The 19,655-nt window shown below is 46.3% G+C and overlaps 1 protein-coding gene across 1 annotated transcript in view; it reads left to right on the top strand.

The window, feature by feature from the left end:
* The window catches only part of ATP8A2 (ATPase phospholipid transporting 8A2), a 1,320,460-nt gene that overhangs the window by 492,525 nt on the left and 808,280 nt on the right, over positions 1 to 19,655 (top strand). The window contains exons 17-19 of the mRNA XM_063951698.1: positions 8,056 to 8,161; positions 14,953 to 15,035; positions 16,204 to 16,253. Coding sequence (XP_063807768.1) covers positions 8,056 to 8,161; positions 14,953 to 15,035; positions 16,204 to 16,253 — 239 coding nt within the window. The remainder of the gene's footprint in view (positions 1 to 8,055; positions 8,162 to 14,952; positions 15,036 to 16,203; positions 16,254 to 19,655) is intronic.

The raw sequence follows: 19,655 nt of genomic DNA, 5'->3' as shown, positions 1-19,655 counted from the left end.
ACTCCTTGCTGGTTAATATTAGACCCAGATTGGGGTAATGGAGGTGTGAGGTGTGGTGCCTCTGGACTGGCTGAGCTGGATGGCTTTAGTGTGGCATACCTTTACATTCTATTAACACTTTTCACTTATTAATTTTCTAACACTATTTCTCTATTTTAATTACATTTCATGTTTGTATCACCCCCTCTATAGCTTCGGCTTCCTAAATACTAATTTATTAACACTATAGTTTTTTACACTGGTATGTCACGCTGTGCTTTCTGGCTCATTCTGGTGTTTTGGGGTGCCACACCCTGCACCTAGATATAGCGCTAGGGACCCCAAATATACAGAGAGGCCTTGATGCGGCTTTGGGGCTTAACCACACATTTGCGCAAATATGTGTAACGAAGATCTCTGAATTCTATTATCATGTGGGATTTATATCTGGTTACTGTTATCCATTCAGTGTGCTGGGGAAACAATTGCTTTTTTTCTTGCTCAGAAATACCCCTTCCTTTCGAGCACCTGAATGATATCACTAAGCTAATTGAGCATTTACCAATCTATAGGGATGGTATTGGCCTGGTGATGAGCGGTGCTCCAAACATGACGCCTGGCATTCACACCATTCACACCAGAGAGTTCAATCTTTGTGTCATCAGACCAGAGAATTTTGTTTCTCATGGTCTGAGAGTCCTTCGGGTGCATTTTGGCAAACTCCAGGCGGGCTGCCATGTGCTTTTTACTAAGGAGTGGCTTCCTTCTGGCCACTCTACCATACAGGCCTGATTGGTGGATTGCTGCAGAGATGGTTGTCCTTCTGGAAGGTTCTCCTCTCTCCACAGAGGAATGCTGTAGCTCTGACAGAGTGACCATAGGGTTCTTGGTCACCTCGCTGACTAGGGCCCTTCTCCCCCGATCGCTCAGTTTAGACGGCCGGCCAGCTCTAGGAAGAGTCCTGGTGGTTCCGAACTTCTTCCATTTACGGATGATTAAGGCCACTGTGCTCATTGGGACCTTCAAAGTAGCAAATATTTTTCTGTACGCTTCCCCAGATTTGTGCCTCGATACAATCCTGTCCCAGAGGTCTACAGACAATTTCTTTGACTTCATGCTTGGTTTGTGCTCAGACATGCACTGTCAAGTGTGGGACCTTATATAGACAGGTGTGTGCCTTTCCAAAACATGTCCAATCAACTGAATTTACCACAGGTGGACTTCAATTAAGCTGTAGGAACATCTCAAGGATGATCAGTGGAAACACGATGCACCTGAGCTCAATTTTGAGCTTCATGGCAAAGGCTGCGAATACTTATATACATGTGATTTCTTAGCTTTTTATTTTTAATAAATTTGCAAAAATCTCAAAAAAAACTTTTTTTTCACGTTGTCATTATGGGGTATTGTGTGTAGAATTTGGAGAGAAAAAACATAAAATTATTCAATTTTGGAATAAGGCTTTAACATAACAAAATGCGGAAAAAGTGAGGCGCTGCGAATACTTTCCGGATGCACTGTATGTTTACAAGAGGTAAGAACAAATAAATAAAACAGTAATGTTATTCTCCACTTATGTTTTACTAATTTTGAGTACAACTTTTGTAACGGTCTATACAAAAGAAAATTTGTTTAGGTCTAAGGGGGTCTTTCCGAGTTGATCGCTCGCTAGCAGTTTTTAGCAGCCGTGCAAACGCTATTCCGCCGCCCACTATTTTAGCTTAACAGAAGTGCGAAAGCTTGTGCAGCCGAGCTCTGCAAAAAGTTTGTGCAGTTTCAGAGTAGCTCTGAACCTACTCAGCGCTTGAGATCACTTCAGCCTATTTGTGTCTGGTTTTGACGTCATACACCCGCCTAGCGAACGCCCAGCCACGCCTGCGTTTTTTCAGACATGCCTACATTTTTGCAAACACTCCCTGAAAATGGTCAGTTGACACCCAGAAACGCCTTCTTCCTGTCAATCTTCTTGCGACCATCAGTGCGAAGGAAAACTTCGCTAGAACCTGAGCACAACCACAAAGAGCTTTGTACCCGTACGTCGCGCGTGCGCATTGTGGGCCATACGCATGTGCATAAATGCAATTCTTTTCACCTGATCGCTGCGCTGCGACAATCGGCAGCGAGCGATCAACTCGGAATGACCCTCTATATCTGTTAAATTACTTTGTAGAAGCTTATGGTCATGGGCTCGTTGTCATGGGCTATGTACTAAGGGGGTTATTCAGAGATTAACGCAGATCGCTGCGTTCGCAGCCAAGTGTGTGTTCACTTCACAGCCACGGCGACAAGGGTCTCAGTCCGCCCCTGTTTATCCGCCGACGCAACCCCGCCGTCGCATGTCAATCACATTGTGGTTGCATCCATCGGGGATGCGACCACAATGTGTATGGACGTGCAGCCGCTGTGCACCCGCTGCGCAGTTTGCAGCCACTGGCCAACTGCGCTGCGTGACGCTGTTGCGGCCGGGCCTGGATGATCCCCTAAGGACTGTTTGAGTTTTGTGAGCCAATGTACATGAGAGGGAGAGTTATATCTGCTGTATTCATGAGTTGTTGTTTTTCTATTGTTAATACTTATTGAGAATGGTTTCACAAATGTTTTGTGTAAGTGTATATGGTGTATGTGTGATGTAAACCTAAGGTATATGCTACCAGCATAGACCTACATGCATGTTGCAACTTTTGCGTGCAATTTTTTTTTTTTAGGAAACTAATTTTACGTTTGTAAACTTGGATTCAAATGTGTCCACATCAGACCCAATATACAGATGTGTCCTCTACACTACTGCCACAGTCACACCAAACAGGCCTTCTCGCTGCACCAGGCTCAGCTTACACAAGCGTCTTTTTTTGGGCTCAAATGTCGCACATTTTGGTGCGACAAAACCGCTGGATGTGAGACTACACTGATTAATATGATATGCGACACTTGTACATCTGTGTTACTGAGTCTGAATTTGTATACAGAGTGCTACGAGGCACTCCTTGTGCTCCATTGGCAACTTTGTACATATTTAAAACTACTTCTTGTGCGGTTAAAGTCGCTGCCTGGCTTCTCTGGTACAGATTAAGTGGTGTTGCACAGCGTCTTGTGCAGGGTGTCTCGCGCCGAATGGCGTATTCAGGCAAGGGTTATGAGGCCACATCTGTGTGCAAGAAAGATATCCATAACCGAACTGTGTATCTCTGTTACATTTGTCCAGTTGTCTTGATGTTCCAGATCAGGAGTTCTCAACTCCAACCCTCATGTAACCCCAACAGGCCATGTTTTGAGATTTCTGTTTGAGGAAACAGGTGTTATAATTACTGACTCAACATGAGCATGAGTACATAAATCCACAAAACAGGACCTGTTGAGGTTACTTGAGGACTGGAGTTGAGAACCCCATGGTCTAGATCACAGGTTCTCAAACTCGGTCCTCAGGACCCCACACAGTGCATGTTTTGCAGGTCTCCTCACATAATTGCAAGTGAAATAATTAGCTCCACCTGTGGACCTTTTAAAATGTGTCAGTGAGTAATTAATACACCCGTGCACCTGCTGGGCTACCTGCAAAACATGCACTGTGTGGGGTCCTGAGGACCGAGTTTGAGAACCCCTGGTCTAGATCAAAGGTTCTCAAACTCGGTCCTCCGGACCCCACACAGTGCATGTTTTGCAGGTAACCCAGCAGGTGCACAGGTGTATTAATTACTCACTGACATATTTCTCATACGTCCTAGAGGATGCTGGGGGTGCTTCAAGAACCATGGGGTATAGACGGGATCCGCAGGAGACATGGGCACTTTAAGACTTTAAAAGGGGTGTGAACTGGCTCCTCCCTCTATGCCCCTCCTCCAGTCTCCAGTTAGATTCGGTGCCCAGTGAGACTGGATGCACATTGAGGAGCTCTCCAGAGTTTCTCAGAAAAAAGACTTAGTTAGGTTTATTAGTTTCAGGGAGACCTGCTGGCAACAGTCTCCCTGCATCGTGGGACTGAGGGGAGAGAAGCAGACCTACTTCTCTGAGTTCAAAGGCTCTGCTTCTTAGGCTACTGGACACCATTAGCTCCAGAGGGTTCGATCACTTGGTGCGCCTAGCTGCTTGTTCCCAGAGCCGCACCGTCACCCCCCTCACAGAGCCAGAAGACAGAAGCCGGGTGAGGAAAGGAAGATCTGAAGACTTCTGTGACGGCAGAAGACGGCTTTTGAAGTACCGCGCAGCGCGCCATGCTCCCACACAGCACTGCAGGGCGCAGGGGGGGGGGGGGGCGTGCTGGGCAGCATAGGACCCTCAAATAGCACTGGCAGATGTGTAAACAGTGCCTAGGCACTAATTACGGACCCCCGCCAGTATAAATATGTAATTTAAGCGGGACTGAAGCGCACCATGAAGGGGGCGTGGTTTAGCCCTCACAGCTCTGACCAGAGCCATTTTCTCTTCACAGAAGCTGCCGAGACGCTGAGCCTGGCCTCCCACACTACTGAACAAGTAACAGGGTGCAAAATGGGGGGTGGGGGCACAAGAGATTTGGTGCTAATTATTTACATATAAAAGCGCTAGCAGGTCTGGGCAGTATTTTACTTGCTTCAGAACCGGGAGAGGCGCTGGGTTGTGAGCTGGCAGAACTCCCTCTGTGTTTCTTTGACAGGCTTTGGTGTGGGTCTGTCTCCTATAGACAGTGTGGTTGTGTGTGTCGACATGTCTGAGGCTGAGTACTCTTCTCAGGAGGAGGCTGGAGGGGGAACAGAAAAGGCTGGGGGAGTGACCGTTTCGGCACCGCCGACGGCTGATTGGGTAAATATGTTGAGTGTTTTCAATGCTAATGTGGCTCGGTTGACGAAGAGATTTTATAAATCTGAGTCTAAAAGCCAGACATGGAGGAAATCCATGGAAGAGGCGTTGTCACAAGCTCAGACCCCTTCGGGGTCACAGAAGCGTGCATTTACCCAGTAACAGATACAGATACCGACACGGACTCTGATTCCAGTGTCGACTATAGTGATGCCAGATTAAATCCTAAACTGGCCAAGAGCATTCAGTACATGATTGTGGCAATAAAAGAAGTGTTGCATATAACAGAGGACCCTGCTGTTCCTGATACTAGGGTCTGTATGTATAAAGAAACCTGCGGTCATTTTTCCTCCCGCTCATGAACTGAACGCTCTCTTTGAAAAGGCTTGGGAAAATCCTGACAAGAAGGCACAGGTTCCCAAAAGAATTCCAGTGGCATATCCCTTTCCTTTTGGGGACAGGGACAAGTGGGAGTCAACCCCCACGGTGGATAAAGCTCTATCGCGTCTATCCAAAAAGGTGGCGCTTCTGTCTCCAGACACGGCAGCCCAAAAGGATCCTGCGGATCGTAAGCAGGAAAATACACTAAAATCCATTTATGTCACTACAGGGTCGCTACTCAGGCCTGCCGTTGCTTCAGCATGGGTGAGTAGCGCCATTAAAAAGTGGGCAGATAACTTGTCATCTGAGATAGATACCCTAGACAGGGATAACGTGCTTTTGACTCTGGGTCACATCAGGGACAGTGCAGCATATTTAAAAGAAGCTGTAAGGGATATTGGCCTTTTGGGATCAAGGGCCAATGCCATGGCAGTCTCAGCAAGGAGAGCATTGTGAATTCATCAATGGAATGCTGATGCCAACTCTAAGAAGGCGATGGAGTCTCTACCGTTTAACGGTAGTGTCTTGTTTGGTGACGGCCTCACTGACCTGGTATCTACGGCTACCGCGGGTAAGTCATCATTTTTGCCTTATGTTCCTGCACAACAAAAGAAAACGCCCCACTATCAGATGCAGTCCTTTCGGCCCAATAAATTCAAAAAAGGACGAGGGTCCTCCTTCCTTGCTACGAGAGGAAGAAGACGGGGAAAGAGGTCACAGGCTGTGGCAAGTTCCCAAGAGCAGAAGTCCTCTCCGGCTTCAGTTTGACTCATTACAAGCTTTGGGCCCCTGGACAGTGGCGGGCCCCAGTGCAACGCACTGGTTGCACTGGCGGTAGTTCCGCCTCTGCTACCGGTAAATCCTTTTCTCTTAGTCTGTAGAGGATGCTGGGCGCCCGTCCCAGTGCGGGCTGTTTCTGCAGTTTGGTTTTTTGGTTACGCTCATGTTGAGTTAAGAACAGTCAGTCTGTGGCTGATGTTGGTCATGCCGTTGCATGCGTTGTTGTTGAATGCCATGTTGTACGGCATGTATGAGGTGGGAGCTGGTATGTATCTCACCTTAGTTTAAAAATTCAAAAATTAAATAAATCCTTTTCCTCGAAATGTCCGTCTCCCTGGGCACAGTTCCTATAACTGGAGTCTGGAGGAGGGGCATAGAGGGAGGAGCCAGTTCACACCCCTTTTAAAGTCTTAAAGTGCCCATGTCTCCTGCGGATCCCGTCTGTACCCCATGGTTCTTGAAGCATCCCCAGCATCCTCTACGGACTAAGAGAAAAGGATTTACCGGTAGGTATTAAAATCCTATTTTTTAAAGGTCCACATGTGGAGCTCATTATTTCACTTGTGATTCTGTGAGGAGACCTGCAAAACATGCACTGTGTGGGGTCCTGAGGACCGAGTTTGAGAACCTGTGGTCTAGATCACAGGTTCTCAAACTCGGTCCTCAGGACCCCTCACAGTGCATGTTTTGCAGGTCTCCTCACAGAATCACAAGTGAAATAATTAGCTCCACCTGCGGACCTTTTAAAATGTGTCAGTGAGTAATTAATACAGCTGTGCACCTGCTGGGTTACCTGCAAAACATGCACCGTGTGGGGTCCTGAGGACCGAGTTTGAGAACCCCTGGTCTAGATCATAGGTCTGCAAACTCGGTCCTCATTACCCCACACAGTACATGTTTTGCAGGTCTCCTCACAGAATCACAAGTGAAATAATTAACTCCACCTGCGGACCTTTTAAAATGTGTCTGTGAGTAATTAATACACCTGTGCACCTGCTGGGTTACCTGCAAAACATGCACTGTGTGGAGTAATGAGGACAGAGTTTGCAGACCTATGGTCTAGATCAAAGGTTCTCAAACTCGGTCCTCAGGACCCCACACAGTGCATGTTTTGCAGGTAACCCAGCAGGTGCACAGGTGTATTAATTACTCACAGACACATTTTAAAAGGTCCGCAGGTGGAGTTAATTATTACACTTGTGATTCTGTGAGGAGACCTGCAAAACATGCACTGTGTGGGGTCCTGAGGACCGAGTTTGAGAACCTGTGGTCTAGATCACAGGTTCTCAAACTCGGTCCTCAGGACCCCTCACAGAATCGCAAGTGAAATAATTAGCTCCCCCTGTAGGCCTTTTAAAATGTGTCAGTGAGTATTTAATACACCTGTGCACCTGCTGGGTTACCTGCAAAACATGCACTGTGTGGAGTCCTGAGGACCGGGTTTGAGAACCTGTGATCTAGATAAAATGCTAAGATAACAAACATAGGGGCAGATGTATTAAGCCTGGAGAAGTGATGAAGCAGTGATAAGTGCAAACTGGTAATGCACCAGTTAATCAGCTCCAATATGTAAATTGAAAGTTAGGAGCTGATTGGCTGGTGCGTTATCACCTTGCACTTATCACTGCTTCATCACTTCTCCAGGCTTAATACATCACTCCCATAGTGGGGCTGATTCAGAATTGAATGCAAGTTTTCCACAAGTGTGGCTGCATTGTGTGCACGGGGAAAAAATTGGATTTTTGCCGTAATGAGTGGGCGACATCCATGTGGCTGCACTGGCCTTCTCATCTGCTTGTGAAAGTAGCTGTTGTCACAATAAGTGTGTATTCATATCCACATCCTTCATATAAAAGATTTATATGGAATTAGAAGGAGGTCTGCACAGCCCACAATTCCAGCTACACACGACACATCAGGACACTTACGCTGCATGCCATTTTCCCATTCCTGCCCCCATTGCATCCATTCAGCCAGAAGTAGAGATGAGAGTTTTGTGACGCTGAATCAGTTCTTGCGCAGTCTCATTATCATTTCTTTGCTGCCCCAGTACGGTGTTGCCCCAGTTTTATCTGGGTAATGCAGCAGTGTTTCTATGTGTGATATTTAAACCAATGTACTTTTACTTTTTTTATATCTCAGCCTACAGCACTGGTGATCAAGGAGTTCCTCACGCTGCTTGCTGTGTGTCACACGGTGGTTCCTGAGAAGGATGGAGATACCATAATCTACCAAGCTTCTTCCCCAGGTCATTCTTCTCATTTATGATCAGTAAGGTGCAGACTATACGGGCATCTTTGTGCTGGCTGGAAACATCCTATGACAATTCTCATCTCTGTTCTCAATTTGTTACATTGAATGAAATAGTCATTAAACTTTATTGGATGCAGGTGCTACATGTAGTCACAGGCAGCGTTGTTGCAAGTTCCAGAACTGAGTGCAAACTCCATTAACTTAATGAAAGTAGCATCTCCATGTGCTTTCTCTTAGCAAGCAAATGACGTGTTTGGAAGCAACAGAAAACACTAAGGGGTATATTCAAGTAGGGTCGGATCCATTCCGACATGCATTTGTCGAAATGGATCCGACTACCCCAATTCAATCTTATCTCAATTTGACTTTTAAAAAGTTGAATTGAGATGAGGGACCCAGAGGAGGAGAGGGGGGAGCCGCGGGGAGACCAGCGGGGACAGCCGCGGGCAGACTGAGGAGAGTAGCGCTGCAGAAGGACGTCTCACAGCCGCCCAATCTTACAGCAGTGTCCACCCGGCTCCAGCAAGCGTGACCTCACTTGCTGGAGCCGGGTGGACGCTGCCATGAGCGGCGCGGCTGTGAGACATCCTGCTGCAGCGCTGTACTGTAGCGCCTCTCTCCCCTGTATGCCCGGGGCTGTCTCCCGTCTCCCCGCGTTTTCGACACAAGCACGTGGATCGGCAGCTATTCCACCGATCCACGTGCTTTTCGACAAGTCGAATTCCTCGACTTGTCGAATATATTGAATAGGTTGGAACCCCTTCCGACGTAAAAAAAAGTTGAAAACTGACGTCTTTTCGACAGACAGCAGCTTTTGACGTCAATTGAATATACCCCTAAATTGTTTAATGACAAGTTGTGTATGTTGCCCCAACCAAAGGCATATCTAGTGTGTTCTACTACAGTAATACAAGGAATGTAAGAATCTTGTGTTACATCATAAACTGAATTTCTGTGCATATATTCTACAGTTACTTTTCTCTAACGTCCTAGTGGATGCTGGGAACTCCGTAAGGACCATGGGGAATAGCGGGCTCCGAAGGAGGCTGGGCACTCTAGAAAGATCTAGGACTACCTGGTGTGCACTGGCTCCTCCCACTATGACCCTCCTCCAAGCCTCAGTTAGATTTCGTGCCCGGCCGAGGTTGGATGCACACTAGGGGCTCTCCTGAGCTCTTAGAAAGTTATAGTCTTAGAATTTGTTATTTTCAGTGAGACCTGCTGGCAACAGGCTCACTGCAGCGAGGGACTAAGGGGAGAAGAAGCGAACTCGCCTGCTTGCAGCCGGATTGGGCTTCTTAGGCTACTGGACACCATTAGCTCCAGAGGGATCGACCGCAGGCCCAGCCTTGATGTTCGGTCCCGGAGCCGCGCCGCCGTCCCCCTTACAGAGCCAGAAGCAAGAAGATGGTCCGGAAAATCGGCGGCATGAAGACTCTGTCTTCACCAAGGTAGCGCACAGCACTGCAGCTGTGCGCCATTGCTCCTCTCACACACTTCACACTCCGGTCACTGAGGGTGCAGGGCGCTGGGGGGGGCGCCCTGAGGCAGCAATAAAAACACCTTGGCTGGCTAAAATACCTCAATATATGGCCCCAGGGGCTATATATGAGGTAAATACCCCTGCCAGAATTCCATAAAAAACAGAAGAATAGGCCGCGAAAAAGGGGCGGAGCCTATCTCCTCAGCACACTGGCGCCATTTTTCCCTCACAGCTCGGCTGGAGGGAAGCTCCCTGGCTCTTCCCTGCACAGTAAGAGGGAAAAGAGAGGGGGGGCATTAAAATTGGCACTGTATACAGTATATTATATAAAAGCTATTAGGGACATAACTCAGTTAGTCCCTGTATATATATAGCGCTCTGGTGTGTGCTGGCATACTCTTACTCTGTCCCCCCAAAGGGCTTTTGTGGGTCCTGTCCTCGTTTAGAGCATTCCCTGTGTGTCTGCGGTGTGTCGGTACGGCTGTGTCGACATGTTGAATGAGGAGGCTTATATGGTGACAGAACAGAGGCCGATATATGTGATGTCGCCCCCTGTGGGGCCGACACCAGAGTGGATGGATAGGTGAAAGGTATTAACCGACAGTGTCAACTCCTTACATAAAAGGGTGGATGACGTAACAGCTGTGGGACAGCCGGCTTCGCAGCCCGCGCCTGCCCAGGCGTCTCAAAGGCCATCAGGGGCTCAAAAACGCCCGCTCTCTCAGATGGCAGACACAGATGTCGACACGGAGTCTGACTCCAGTGTCGACAAGGTGGAGACATATACACAATCCACTAGGAACATCCGTGACGTGATCCCGGCAATAAAAAATGTGTTATACATTTCTGACTTTAACCCAAGCACCTCTAAAAATGGGTTTTAGGTTTGGGGAGAAAAAACAGGCAGTGTTTTGTTCCCCCATCAGATGAATAAATGAAGTGTGTGAAAGCGTGGGTTCCCCCGTTAAGAAACTGGTAATTTATAAAAAGTTACTGATGGCGTACCCTTTCCCGCCAGGTGGATAAGTTACGCTGGGAGATATCCCCTAGGGTGGATAAGGCGCTCACACGTTTGTCAAAAAAGGTGGCACTGCCGTCTTAGGATACGGCCACTTTAATAGGTACCTGTTGATAAAAAACAGGAGGCTATCCTGAAGTCTGTATTTACACACTCAGGTACTAGACTGAGACCTGCAGATAGTGCTGCTGCAGCGTGGTCGGTGACCCTGTCAAACAGGGATACTAGTTGGCAAACATAAAAACATATTAAAGACGTCGTCTTATATATGGGGGATGCACAGAGGGATATTTTGCCGGCTGGCATCCAAAAATAAATGTAATGTCCATTCTGTCAGGAGGGTATTAGAGACCTGTCACTGGACAGGTGATGCTGACTTAAAAAGCGCATAGAGAGCCTTATAAGGGTGAGGAATTATTTGGGGATGGTCTCTGGGACCTCGTATCCACAGCAACTGCTGGGAAGAAATAATTTTACCTCAGGTTTCCTCACAGACAAAGGTACAGTCCTTTCGGCTTCAGAAAAGCAAGCGGGTCAAATGGCGCTTCCTTTCTGTACAGAGACAAGGGTAGAGGGAAAAAAGCTGCACCAGTCAGCCTGTTCCCAGAATCAAGATTCTTCCCCCGCCTCCTGTGAGGCCACACCATGACGCGGGTGCTCCACAGGTGTAGCCAGGTACGGTGGGGGGCCGTCTCAAAAATTTCAGCAATTAGTGGGCTCGCTCACAGGTGGATCCCTGTTTCTTTCAAGTAGTATTTCAGGGGTACAAGCTGGAATTCGAGATGTCTCCCCCCAGCCGTTTCCTAAAATATGCCTTGCTGACAACTCCCTCAGGCAGGGAGGCTGTGCTAGAGGCAATTAATAAGCGGTATTCCCAGCAGGTAATACTCAAGGTGCCCCTACTTCAACAAGGACAGGGTTACTATTCCACACGGGTTGGGGTACCGAAACCGCATGGTTCGGTGTGACCCATTTTATATTTAAAATCCTTGAACACAAAAATTCAAGTTCAAGATGGAATCGCTCAGGGCGGTTATTCCAAGCCTGGACGAGGGGGATTACATAGTATCCTGGGACATCAAGGATGCTTACCTGCATGTCCCCATTTACCATCCTCGCCAGGAGTACCTCAGATTTGTGGTACAGGATTACCATTACCAAGTCCAGACACTGCCGTTTGGACTGTACATGGCACCGAGGGTGTTTTATCAAGGTAATGGCCGAAATGTTGATACTCCTTCAAAAAAAAAAGGGAGTTGTAATTATCCCGTACTTGGACAATCTCGTTATAAGGGCGAAGTCCAAGGAGCAGTTGGTAGTCGGGGTAGCACTATTTTGGAAAGTGCTACAACAGCATGGTTGGATTCTAAACAGTCCAAAGTCACAGCTGGTTCCTATGACACGTCTACTGTTCCTGGGGATGGTTCTGGACATAAACCAGAAATAGTGTTTCTCCCGGAGGAGAAAGCCAAGGAGTTGTCATCTCTAGTCAGAGACCTCCTGAAGCCAAAATAGGTAGCGGTGCATCATTGCACACGAGTCCTGGGAAAAATGGTAGCTTCCTACGAAGCAATCCCATTAGGCAGGTTCCATACAAGAACTTTTCAGAGGGACCTGTTGGACAAGTGGTCCGGATCGCATCTTCCGATGCATAGGCTGATAACCCTGTCTCCAAGGACCAGGGTATCTCTACTGTGGTGGCTGCAGAGTGCCTATCTTCAAGAGGGCCGCAGGTTCGGCATACAGGACTAGGTCCTAGTGACCATGGATTCCAGCCTTTGAGGCTGGGAGGCAGTCACACAGGGAAAAAATTTCCAGGGACTTTGGTCAAGTCAGGTTATTTCCCTACACATAAATATTCTGGACCTGAGGGCCATTTACAATGCCCTGAGGCCGGCAAGGCCTCTGCTTCAAAACCAGCCGGTACTGATCCAATCAGACAACATCACGGCAGTCGCCCATGTAAACCAACAGGGCGGCACAAGAAGCAGGATGGCGATGGCAGAAGCCACAAGGATTCTCCGATAGGCGGAAAATCATGTGTTAGCACTGCCAGCAGTGTTCATTCCCGGAGTGGACAACTGGGAAGCAGATCTTCTCAACAGACACGACCTCCACCCGGGAGAATGGGGACTTCCTCCAGAAGTCTTCCAATAGGATTGTACACCATTGGGAAAGGCCACAGGTGGACATGATGGCGTCCCGCCTCAACAAAAAGCTATAAAAGATATTGCACCGGGTCAAGGGACCCTCAGGCGATAGCTATGGACGCTCTGGTAACACCGTGGGTGTACCAGTCGGTTTATGTGTTCTCCCCTCTGCCTCTCATACCAAAGGTACTGAGAATAATAAGAAGGCGAGGAGTAAGAACGATACTCGTGGATGGCCAAGAAGAGCTTGGTACCCAGAACTTCAAGAATTTATATCAGAGGACCCATGGCCTCTGCCACTCAGACAGGACCTGCGGCAGCAGGGGCCCTGTCTGTTCCAAGACTTACCGCAGCTGCGTTTGTCGGCATGGCGGTTGAACGCCGGATCCTGAAGGAAAAGGGCATTCCGGAGGAAGTCATTCCTACGCTTACTAAAGCCAGGAAAGAGGTTACAGCAACTCATTATCACCGCATATGGCGAAAATATGTTGCATGGTGTGAGGCCGAAAGGGCCCCAACAGAGGAATTTCAACTAGGTCGATTTCTGCATTTCCTGCAAGCAGGAGTGACTATGGGCCTTAAATTGGGTTCCATTAAGGTACAGATCTCGGCTCTGTCGATTTTCTTTCAAAAAGAACTAGCTTCAGTACCTGAAGTTCAGACATTTATAAAAGGAGTGCTGCAGAGTCAGCCCCCGTTTGTGCCTCCTGTGGCACCTTGGGATCTCAACGTGGTGTTGAGTTTCTTAAAATCACATTGGTTTGAACCACTAAAAACCGTGGATCTGAAATATCTCACGTGGAAGGTGGTTATGTTATTGGCCTTGGCTTCTGCCAGGCGAGTATCAAAGTTGGCGGCTTTGTCTTGTAAAAGCCCTTATTTGATTTTCCATATGGATAGGGCAGAATTGAGGACTCGTCCCCAGTTTCTCCCAAAGGTGGTGTCAGCGTTTCACCTGAACCAGCCTATTGTGGTGCCTAGGCTACTAGGGACTTGGAGGACTCCAAGTTGCTAGACGTTGTCAGGGCACTGAAAATATATGTTTCCAGAACGGCTAGAGTCAGAAAATCTGACTCGCTGTTTATCCTATATGCACCTAACAAGCTGGGTGCTCCTGCTTCTAAGCAGACTATTGCTCGTTGGATTTGTAGTACAATTCAGCTTGCACATACTGTGGCAGGCCTGCCACAGCCAAAATCTGTCAATGCCCATTCCACAAGGAAGGTGGGCTCATCTTGGGCGGCTGCCCGAGAGGTCTCGGCTTTACAACTTTGCCGAGCAGCTACTTGGTCAGGGGCAAACACGTTTGCAAAAATTCTACAAATTTGATACCCTGGCTGAGGAGGACCTGGAGTTCTCTCATTCAGTGCTGCAGAGTCATCCGCACTCTCCCGCCCGTTTGGGAGCTTTGGTATAATCCCCATGGTCCTTACGGAGTTCCCAGCATCCACTAGGACGTTAGAGAAAATAAGAATTTACTCACCGGTAATTCTATTTCTCGTAGTCCGTAGTGGATGCTGGGCGCCCATCCCAAGTGCGGTTTATCTGCAATACTTGTACATAGTTATGGTTAACTAAATCGGGTTATTGTTGAGCCATCTGTTGAGAGGCTCTATTGTTTCATACTGTTAACTGTGTTTCATATCACGAGTTGTACGGTGTGATTGGTGTGGCTGGTATGAGTCTTACCCGGGATTCAAAATCCTTCCTTATTGTGTACGCTCGTCCGGGCACAGTACCTAACTGAGGCTTGGAGGAGGGTCATAGTGGGAGGAGCCAGTGCACACCAGGTAGTCTAAGATCTTTCTAGAGTGCCCAGCCTCCTTCGGAGCCCGCTATTCCCCATGGTCCTTACGGAGTTCCCAGCATCCACTACGGACTACGAGAAATAGAATTACCGGTGAGTAAATTCTTATTATTTTATTGTGCACATTTCATTATAGAAACTATAAGCTGGCGTTGGTGCTCTTTGCATATTCTGTTTATTACTGAGTATAATTCTGGGAGTGGGAGAGCAACTATTGAGCACTGATGCCAGGGACCATCTGGGGAGTCAGAAAGACGCAAGCCAGCTACGTACAGTCACCTGTATATAAAGTGTGTTTATAATATAATGGTATCTATATATTTTGCAGATGAAGGAGCGCTAGTTAAAGGGGCAAGGAAACTGGGCTACACATTTACTGGCAGGACGCCACGCTCTGTCATTATCGATGCAGTAAGTAAAACTCTACAAAATCTTTTCTTATTAATTGAAAGTGATATTTTATGTTGTAGAGGAGATGGAACTATCTTTCCATTCATTTAATGTCTCATCGGCTCTGCTGACCAAAATGTTTCCTTAGACACCATATTTTTGAAGTCACTGACTTGAATGAGTAAATGAAGTGCCTGACTAGCAGCAATGTATGACACAGCACCCTTTTCCCACTTTCTTAATGGGAATGAAACCCCAGGCTGAGCTGGGACGCTTGGCAGCAGAGATTTCTACCATACAATCAAGAGATACACTATCTTAAAAGAAATAATTTCCATCACAAAATGCTTATGCCTTTCCAATCCCAAATAACCTACCATTATGTTTTTAGAGTGTGGGAGGAAACCAGAGCACCCAGAGGAAACCCAAGCAAACATACAAACTCCATGCTATCCACTGCGCCAACCATTCATCATCCGCTTGCTTACACTTGTCTTCCAGACATCTTTTAAGTTGTGTCTAAAATATTTAAACCACACACATCACATATTTTCCATGTAATCTCTTTCTACAAAATCTGACCGTCAATGCAATTTAGAATTATTTTTGCTGACTATACATATAGTATTACAGGTTGAGTATCCCATATCCAAATATTCCGAAATACGGAATATTCCGATATACAGAATTATTTCAGTGAGAGTGAGATAGTGAAACCTTTGTTTTCTGATGGCTCAATGTACGCAAACTTTGTTTTATTCACAAAGTTATTAAATATATTGTATTAAATGACCTTCAGGCTGCGTGTATAAGGTGTATATAAAACATAAATGAATTGTGTGAATGTACACACACTTTGTTTAATGCACAAAGTTATTAAAAATATTGGCAAAAATGACATTCAGGCTGTGTGTATAAGGTGTAAATGAAACATAAATGCATTCTGTGCTTAGACTCTCATTATGGTATGCAATTATTCCAAAATACGGAAAAATCCGATATCCAAAATACCTCCGGTCCCAAGTATTTTGGATAAGGGATACTCAACCTGTACTGAGTACCTAACCGCATTCAGTCATATTATTAGAAACATGACAAGTCTACTGTACAAATCCAGAAGGTGGCGCTGTTACCAAACGTAACACTATTTTCTTGGTTGGCAATACAGCTTTATTTTCTCTCTGCCTAGATGGGTACCGAGCAGAGCTTTGAACTTCTCAATGTGTTGGAATTCTCAAGGTAACTTTATCCACCACTTATCAGTAATTTAATTGCGGATCTCCTTCATGCAGTGTATTTATCTTTTTATTCATGCTATCTGTTAGTTCAATCAATATTCTGTGCCCTGATGTATATTATTATATCATTATTTGATCATTGAGAACGGAACAGTGTATTGGTTCACATTACCCCTCTTACCACAAGGAAAATATTTCCAGCTAATGTAAGAGATCACTGAGTATCTTTTACACATCTAATGTTCAAGTATAATAAACTCAAAGAAGGAAAATAATGAACGGATTATTATTGAGTCCTTAGGCAAATCTTTTTTTCCTTTTTGAAATCCTGATGTATTAGTGACATAAAGCGTGAATTCATTCTGTTGCTGGGGTTGCCCATTTTTTTCACGGATCATATATTTGAAAGAGAATAAAACTAGTGAGAAACTTAGAATACTAGCTTAGAATATTTGTCAGATGTACAAAAAAATACACCAGATGTCCGCAGCCACATATTACCTAAATATAAAGGGGAACTCTGCCTTCAGAGGATTGCATTGGCCAGATAGTTTTGTTGATACAGTATTTGGTACTCATGGACATAACAGATCTAATAATACTTTATTATATGAAGTATACAAACCTGAGCATATGGTTATAGACCTATGCAACAAACATAAACAAAACCAGGTGCAGCATAAAATTCTGCAAAGGCGGCATTCTCCATTAAATGTAGGTGTCTTGCACTTTTTCAGTGGCATTTTATATTCAGAACTGTTAAAACATTATAAGGTGTAAGTATGTATAGTGATGGCTTTAACTACACACCACAGTGTCACACTGAAACAGAATCCACAGGGTAGGGAAAGCCATTAGCCATCAGTGGATAGCACACATGGATGGTTTGCCACTGATGGTCGATGGTTTTGCTAATGGAGGCTGAGGTCCGAAGTTTCTCTGCCATTGATGGCAGAAATGTGGAGGTGGTTTATTTTTCTCCAATGTAATGATGGGGGTCGGGCTCCTGCTACTTAGCGCTGACCCTCTACCCCCCCCCCCCCCCCCCGCCAAAAATAAATAAATAAATAAATACATTGACATGATTGAGTTCAGATATAGCCATGCTCATCTTTGCTGCAGCTTTGCGGCCGGTGATCTTGCTTCATTAATTCCTAATGGAATTAATGGAGCGGTCGCTGGCTGCAAATAGTCGCAGCCTGGCGCGCCAAGCAGATGAGCATGGCTACATCTGTATTTGCATACACATACCCACAATTCTTAGGTGCAGGTATATTTACCTGTGTTTTGTTTGTTTGTTTTTTGGTGTGGGAATAGTTTTATGGGAATGTGTGTTCTACAGGTGGTTTTGCCTCTCCACCACAATCCCACATAATTTTTAAATGTCCTGACAAAAAGCAAATTATATATAATTCTTTCCATAGAAAGAAATAACTTTTATTTGCACAGGATCTAGAATCAAGCATTTAATTCCTTCTGAAGACCTGCCAAAAGTCATACATGCAATGTATCATCATGCCTAGACTGCTGCAATGCCCTCTTCCTTGGTCTCCCACCACTTACAGCTAGTACAAAACACAGCTGCCGGGCTATTAGTGAACCAGCCCTGTTCCAGCCACATAACACCCATTCTGTACTCCTGCCGCTGGCTGCCTGTAAGATGGCAAATCGCTTTCCAGATTGGCTTACTGACTTTTAAAGCCCTACTTCCGTTGGTCCATTGATTGTATGCTTACTGCTTTTATTTAATGTTTATATGTTGAATATTTGTGATTTTTTTGGGGGGGCGCGTGCAGTTGACCGGAGATAAATTCCAGTTGTACTGATGTATATCTGGTCAATAAATTTGATTCTGATGACCAGGGCCCAAGGTACATGAAGCAGCTTCTGATTCCATACTGTTGCGCTCAAATACTGCAATCTGTATATGAAGGACTTTTAGCAGTACCTAGACTCTCCCATAATTCAACTGGGGGTCAGCTTTAAGCCATGCGGCTCCGACTCTTTGGAACTCCCTTCCCTGTATAGTTTGAGAGGCCCCCACTCTAGAATTCTTCAAAAACAGACTCAAGACGTTCCTGTTTACTCAGCATTTCCTTAATGTCCCTTTAGTACCTCTATTATTATTAATATTATTATTATTATTATTTATTTATATGGCGCCACATGGGATCCGCAGCGCCCAATTACAGAGTAAACAAATAAGCAAAACATGAAGACATTGACTTACAGTTCAATACAATATAGGACAATTACAGGGTATATAAACATAGCTGCGTCAGTAAACGGCACTGAAATAAGTATCAGGGAGGCTTAAAACCAAGGGATTTGGTGCTATCAAAGGGAGTATTGAAAAGAAGATAGGTTAAGTGAGAGACGTAAAAGCACATGAGGGAAGAGGACCCTGCTCGTGAAAGCTTACATTCTAAAGGAGAGGGGCACACAGACGGGGGTGACACAGCTGGGAAAGAAAGTTAGCGTGGGACACAGGATGAGAGACGGCAGTTTGGTGAAGAAGCTTTTCTGTACTTCATAGTTTCTGTACTATATTATGTTCATTATATCTGTTTAGCCCCTTGAGTCCTATTGGAGAAAGAGCGCTCTATAAATAAAATTATTATTATATACTTATTTTTAAATTAAATAATACTCTCCTAGTTGAAATCTCCAGGCAGAATAGACTGACTCCGTCTATGAAGGAACAAATTCTGCTCCTCTTTATTCAACAGCATTTTCACACATTAAACAGTGAATCACCCATAGAAGTGGGCACATGATTCCCCAGGTGGGGAACTGTAGGCTATAATCTTTGTAGTTGTATATATTACTAGGGAGGCCAATCCCGGGCCGTTTTTTCAATCCCGGGATTCGGGATTGAAAAACGCTCAATCCCGGGATTGCAGTAGGGATCAGTGAAGAAGGGTGTAGGGAGCAGCGCTGGAGGGTAGGTAGCGGTGCGGGAGGGTGTAGGTAGCTGGGCGGGAAGATGTAGGTAGCGGTGCGGGAGGGTGTAGGCAGCTGGGCGGGAAGATGTAGGTAGCGGTGCGGGAGGGTGTAGGTAGATGGGCGGGAGGATGTAGGTAGCAGTGCGGGAGGGTGTAGGTAGCTGGGCGGGAAGATGAAGGTAGCGGTGCGGGAGGGTGTAGGTAGCAGTGCGGGAGAGTGTAGGTAGCTGGGCGGGAGGATGTAGGTAGCGGTGCGGGAGGGTGTAGGTAGCTGGGCGGGAGGATGTAGGTAGCGGTGCGGGAGGGTGTAGGTAGCTGGGCGGGAAGATGAAGGTAGCGGTGCGGGAGGGTGTAGGTAGCTGGGTGGGAGGATGTAGGTAGCTGGGCGGGAGGATGTAGGTAGCGGTGCGGGAGGGTGTAGGTAGCTGGGCGGGAGGATGTAGGTAGCGGTGCGGGAG

The sequence above is a fragment of the Pseudophryne corroboree genome, chromosome 2 (assembly GCF_028390025.1).
Source record: "Pseudophryne corroboree isolate aPseCor3 chromosome 2, aPseCor3.hap2, whole genome shotgun sequence".
NCBI lineage: Eukaryota > Metazoa > Chordata > Amphibia > Anura > Myobatrachidae > Pseudophryne > Pseudophryne corroboree.
This window is presented reverse-complemented; position numbering and strand designations above follow the sequence as displayed.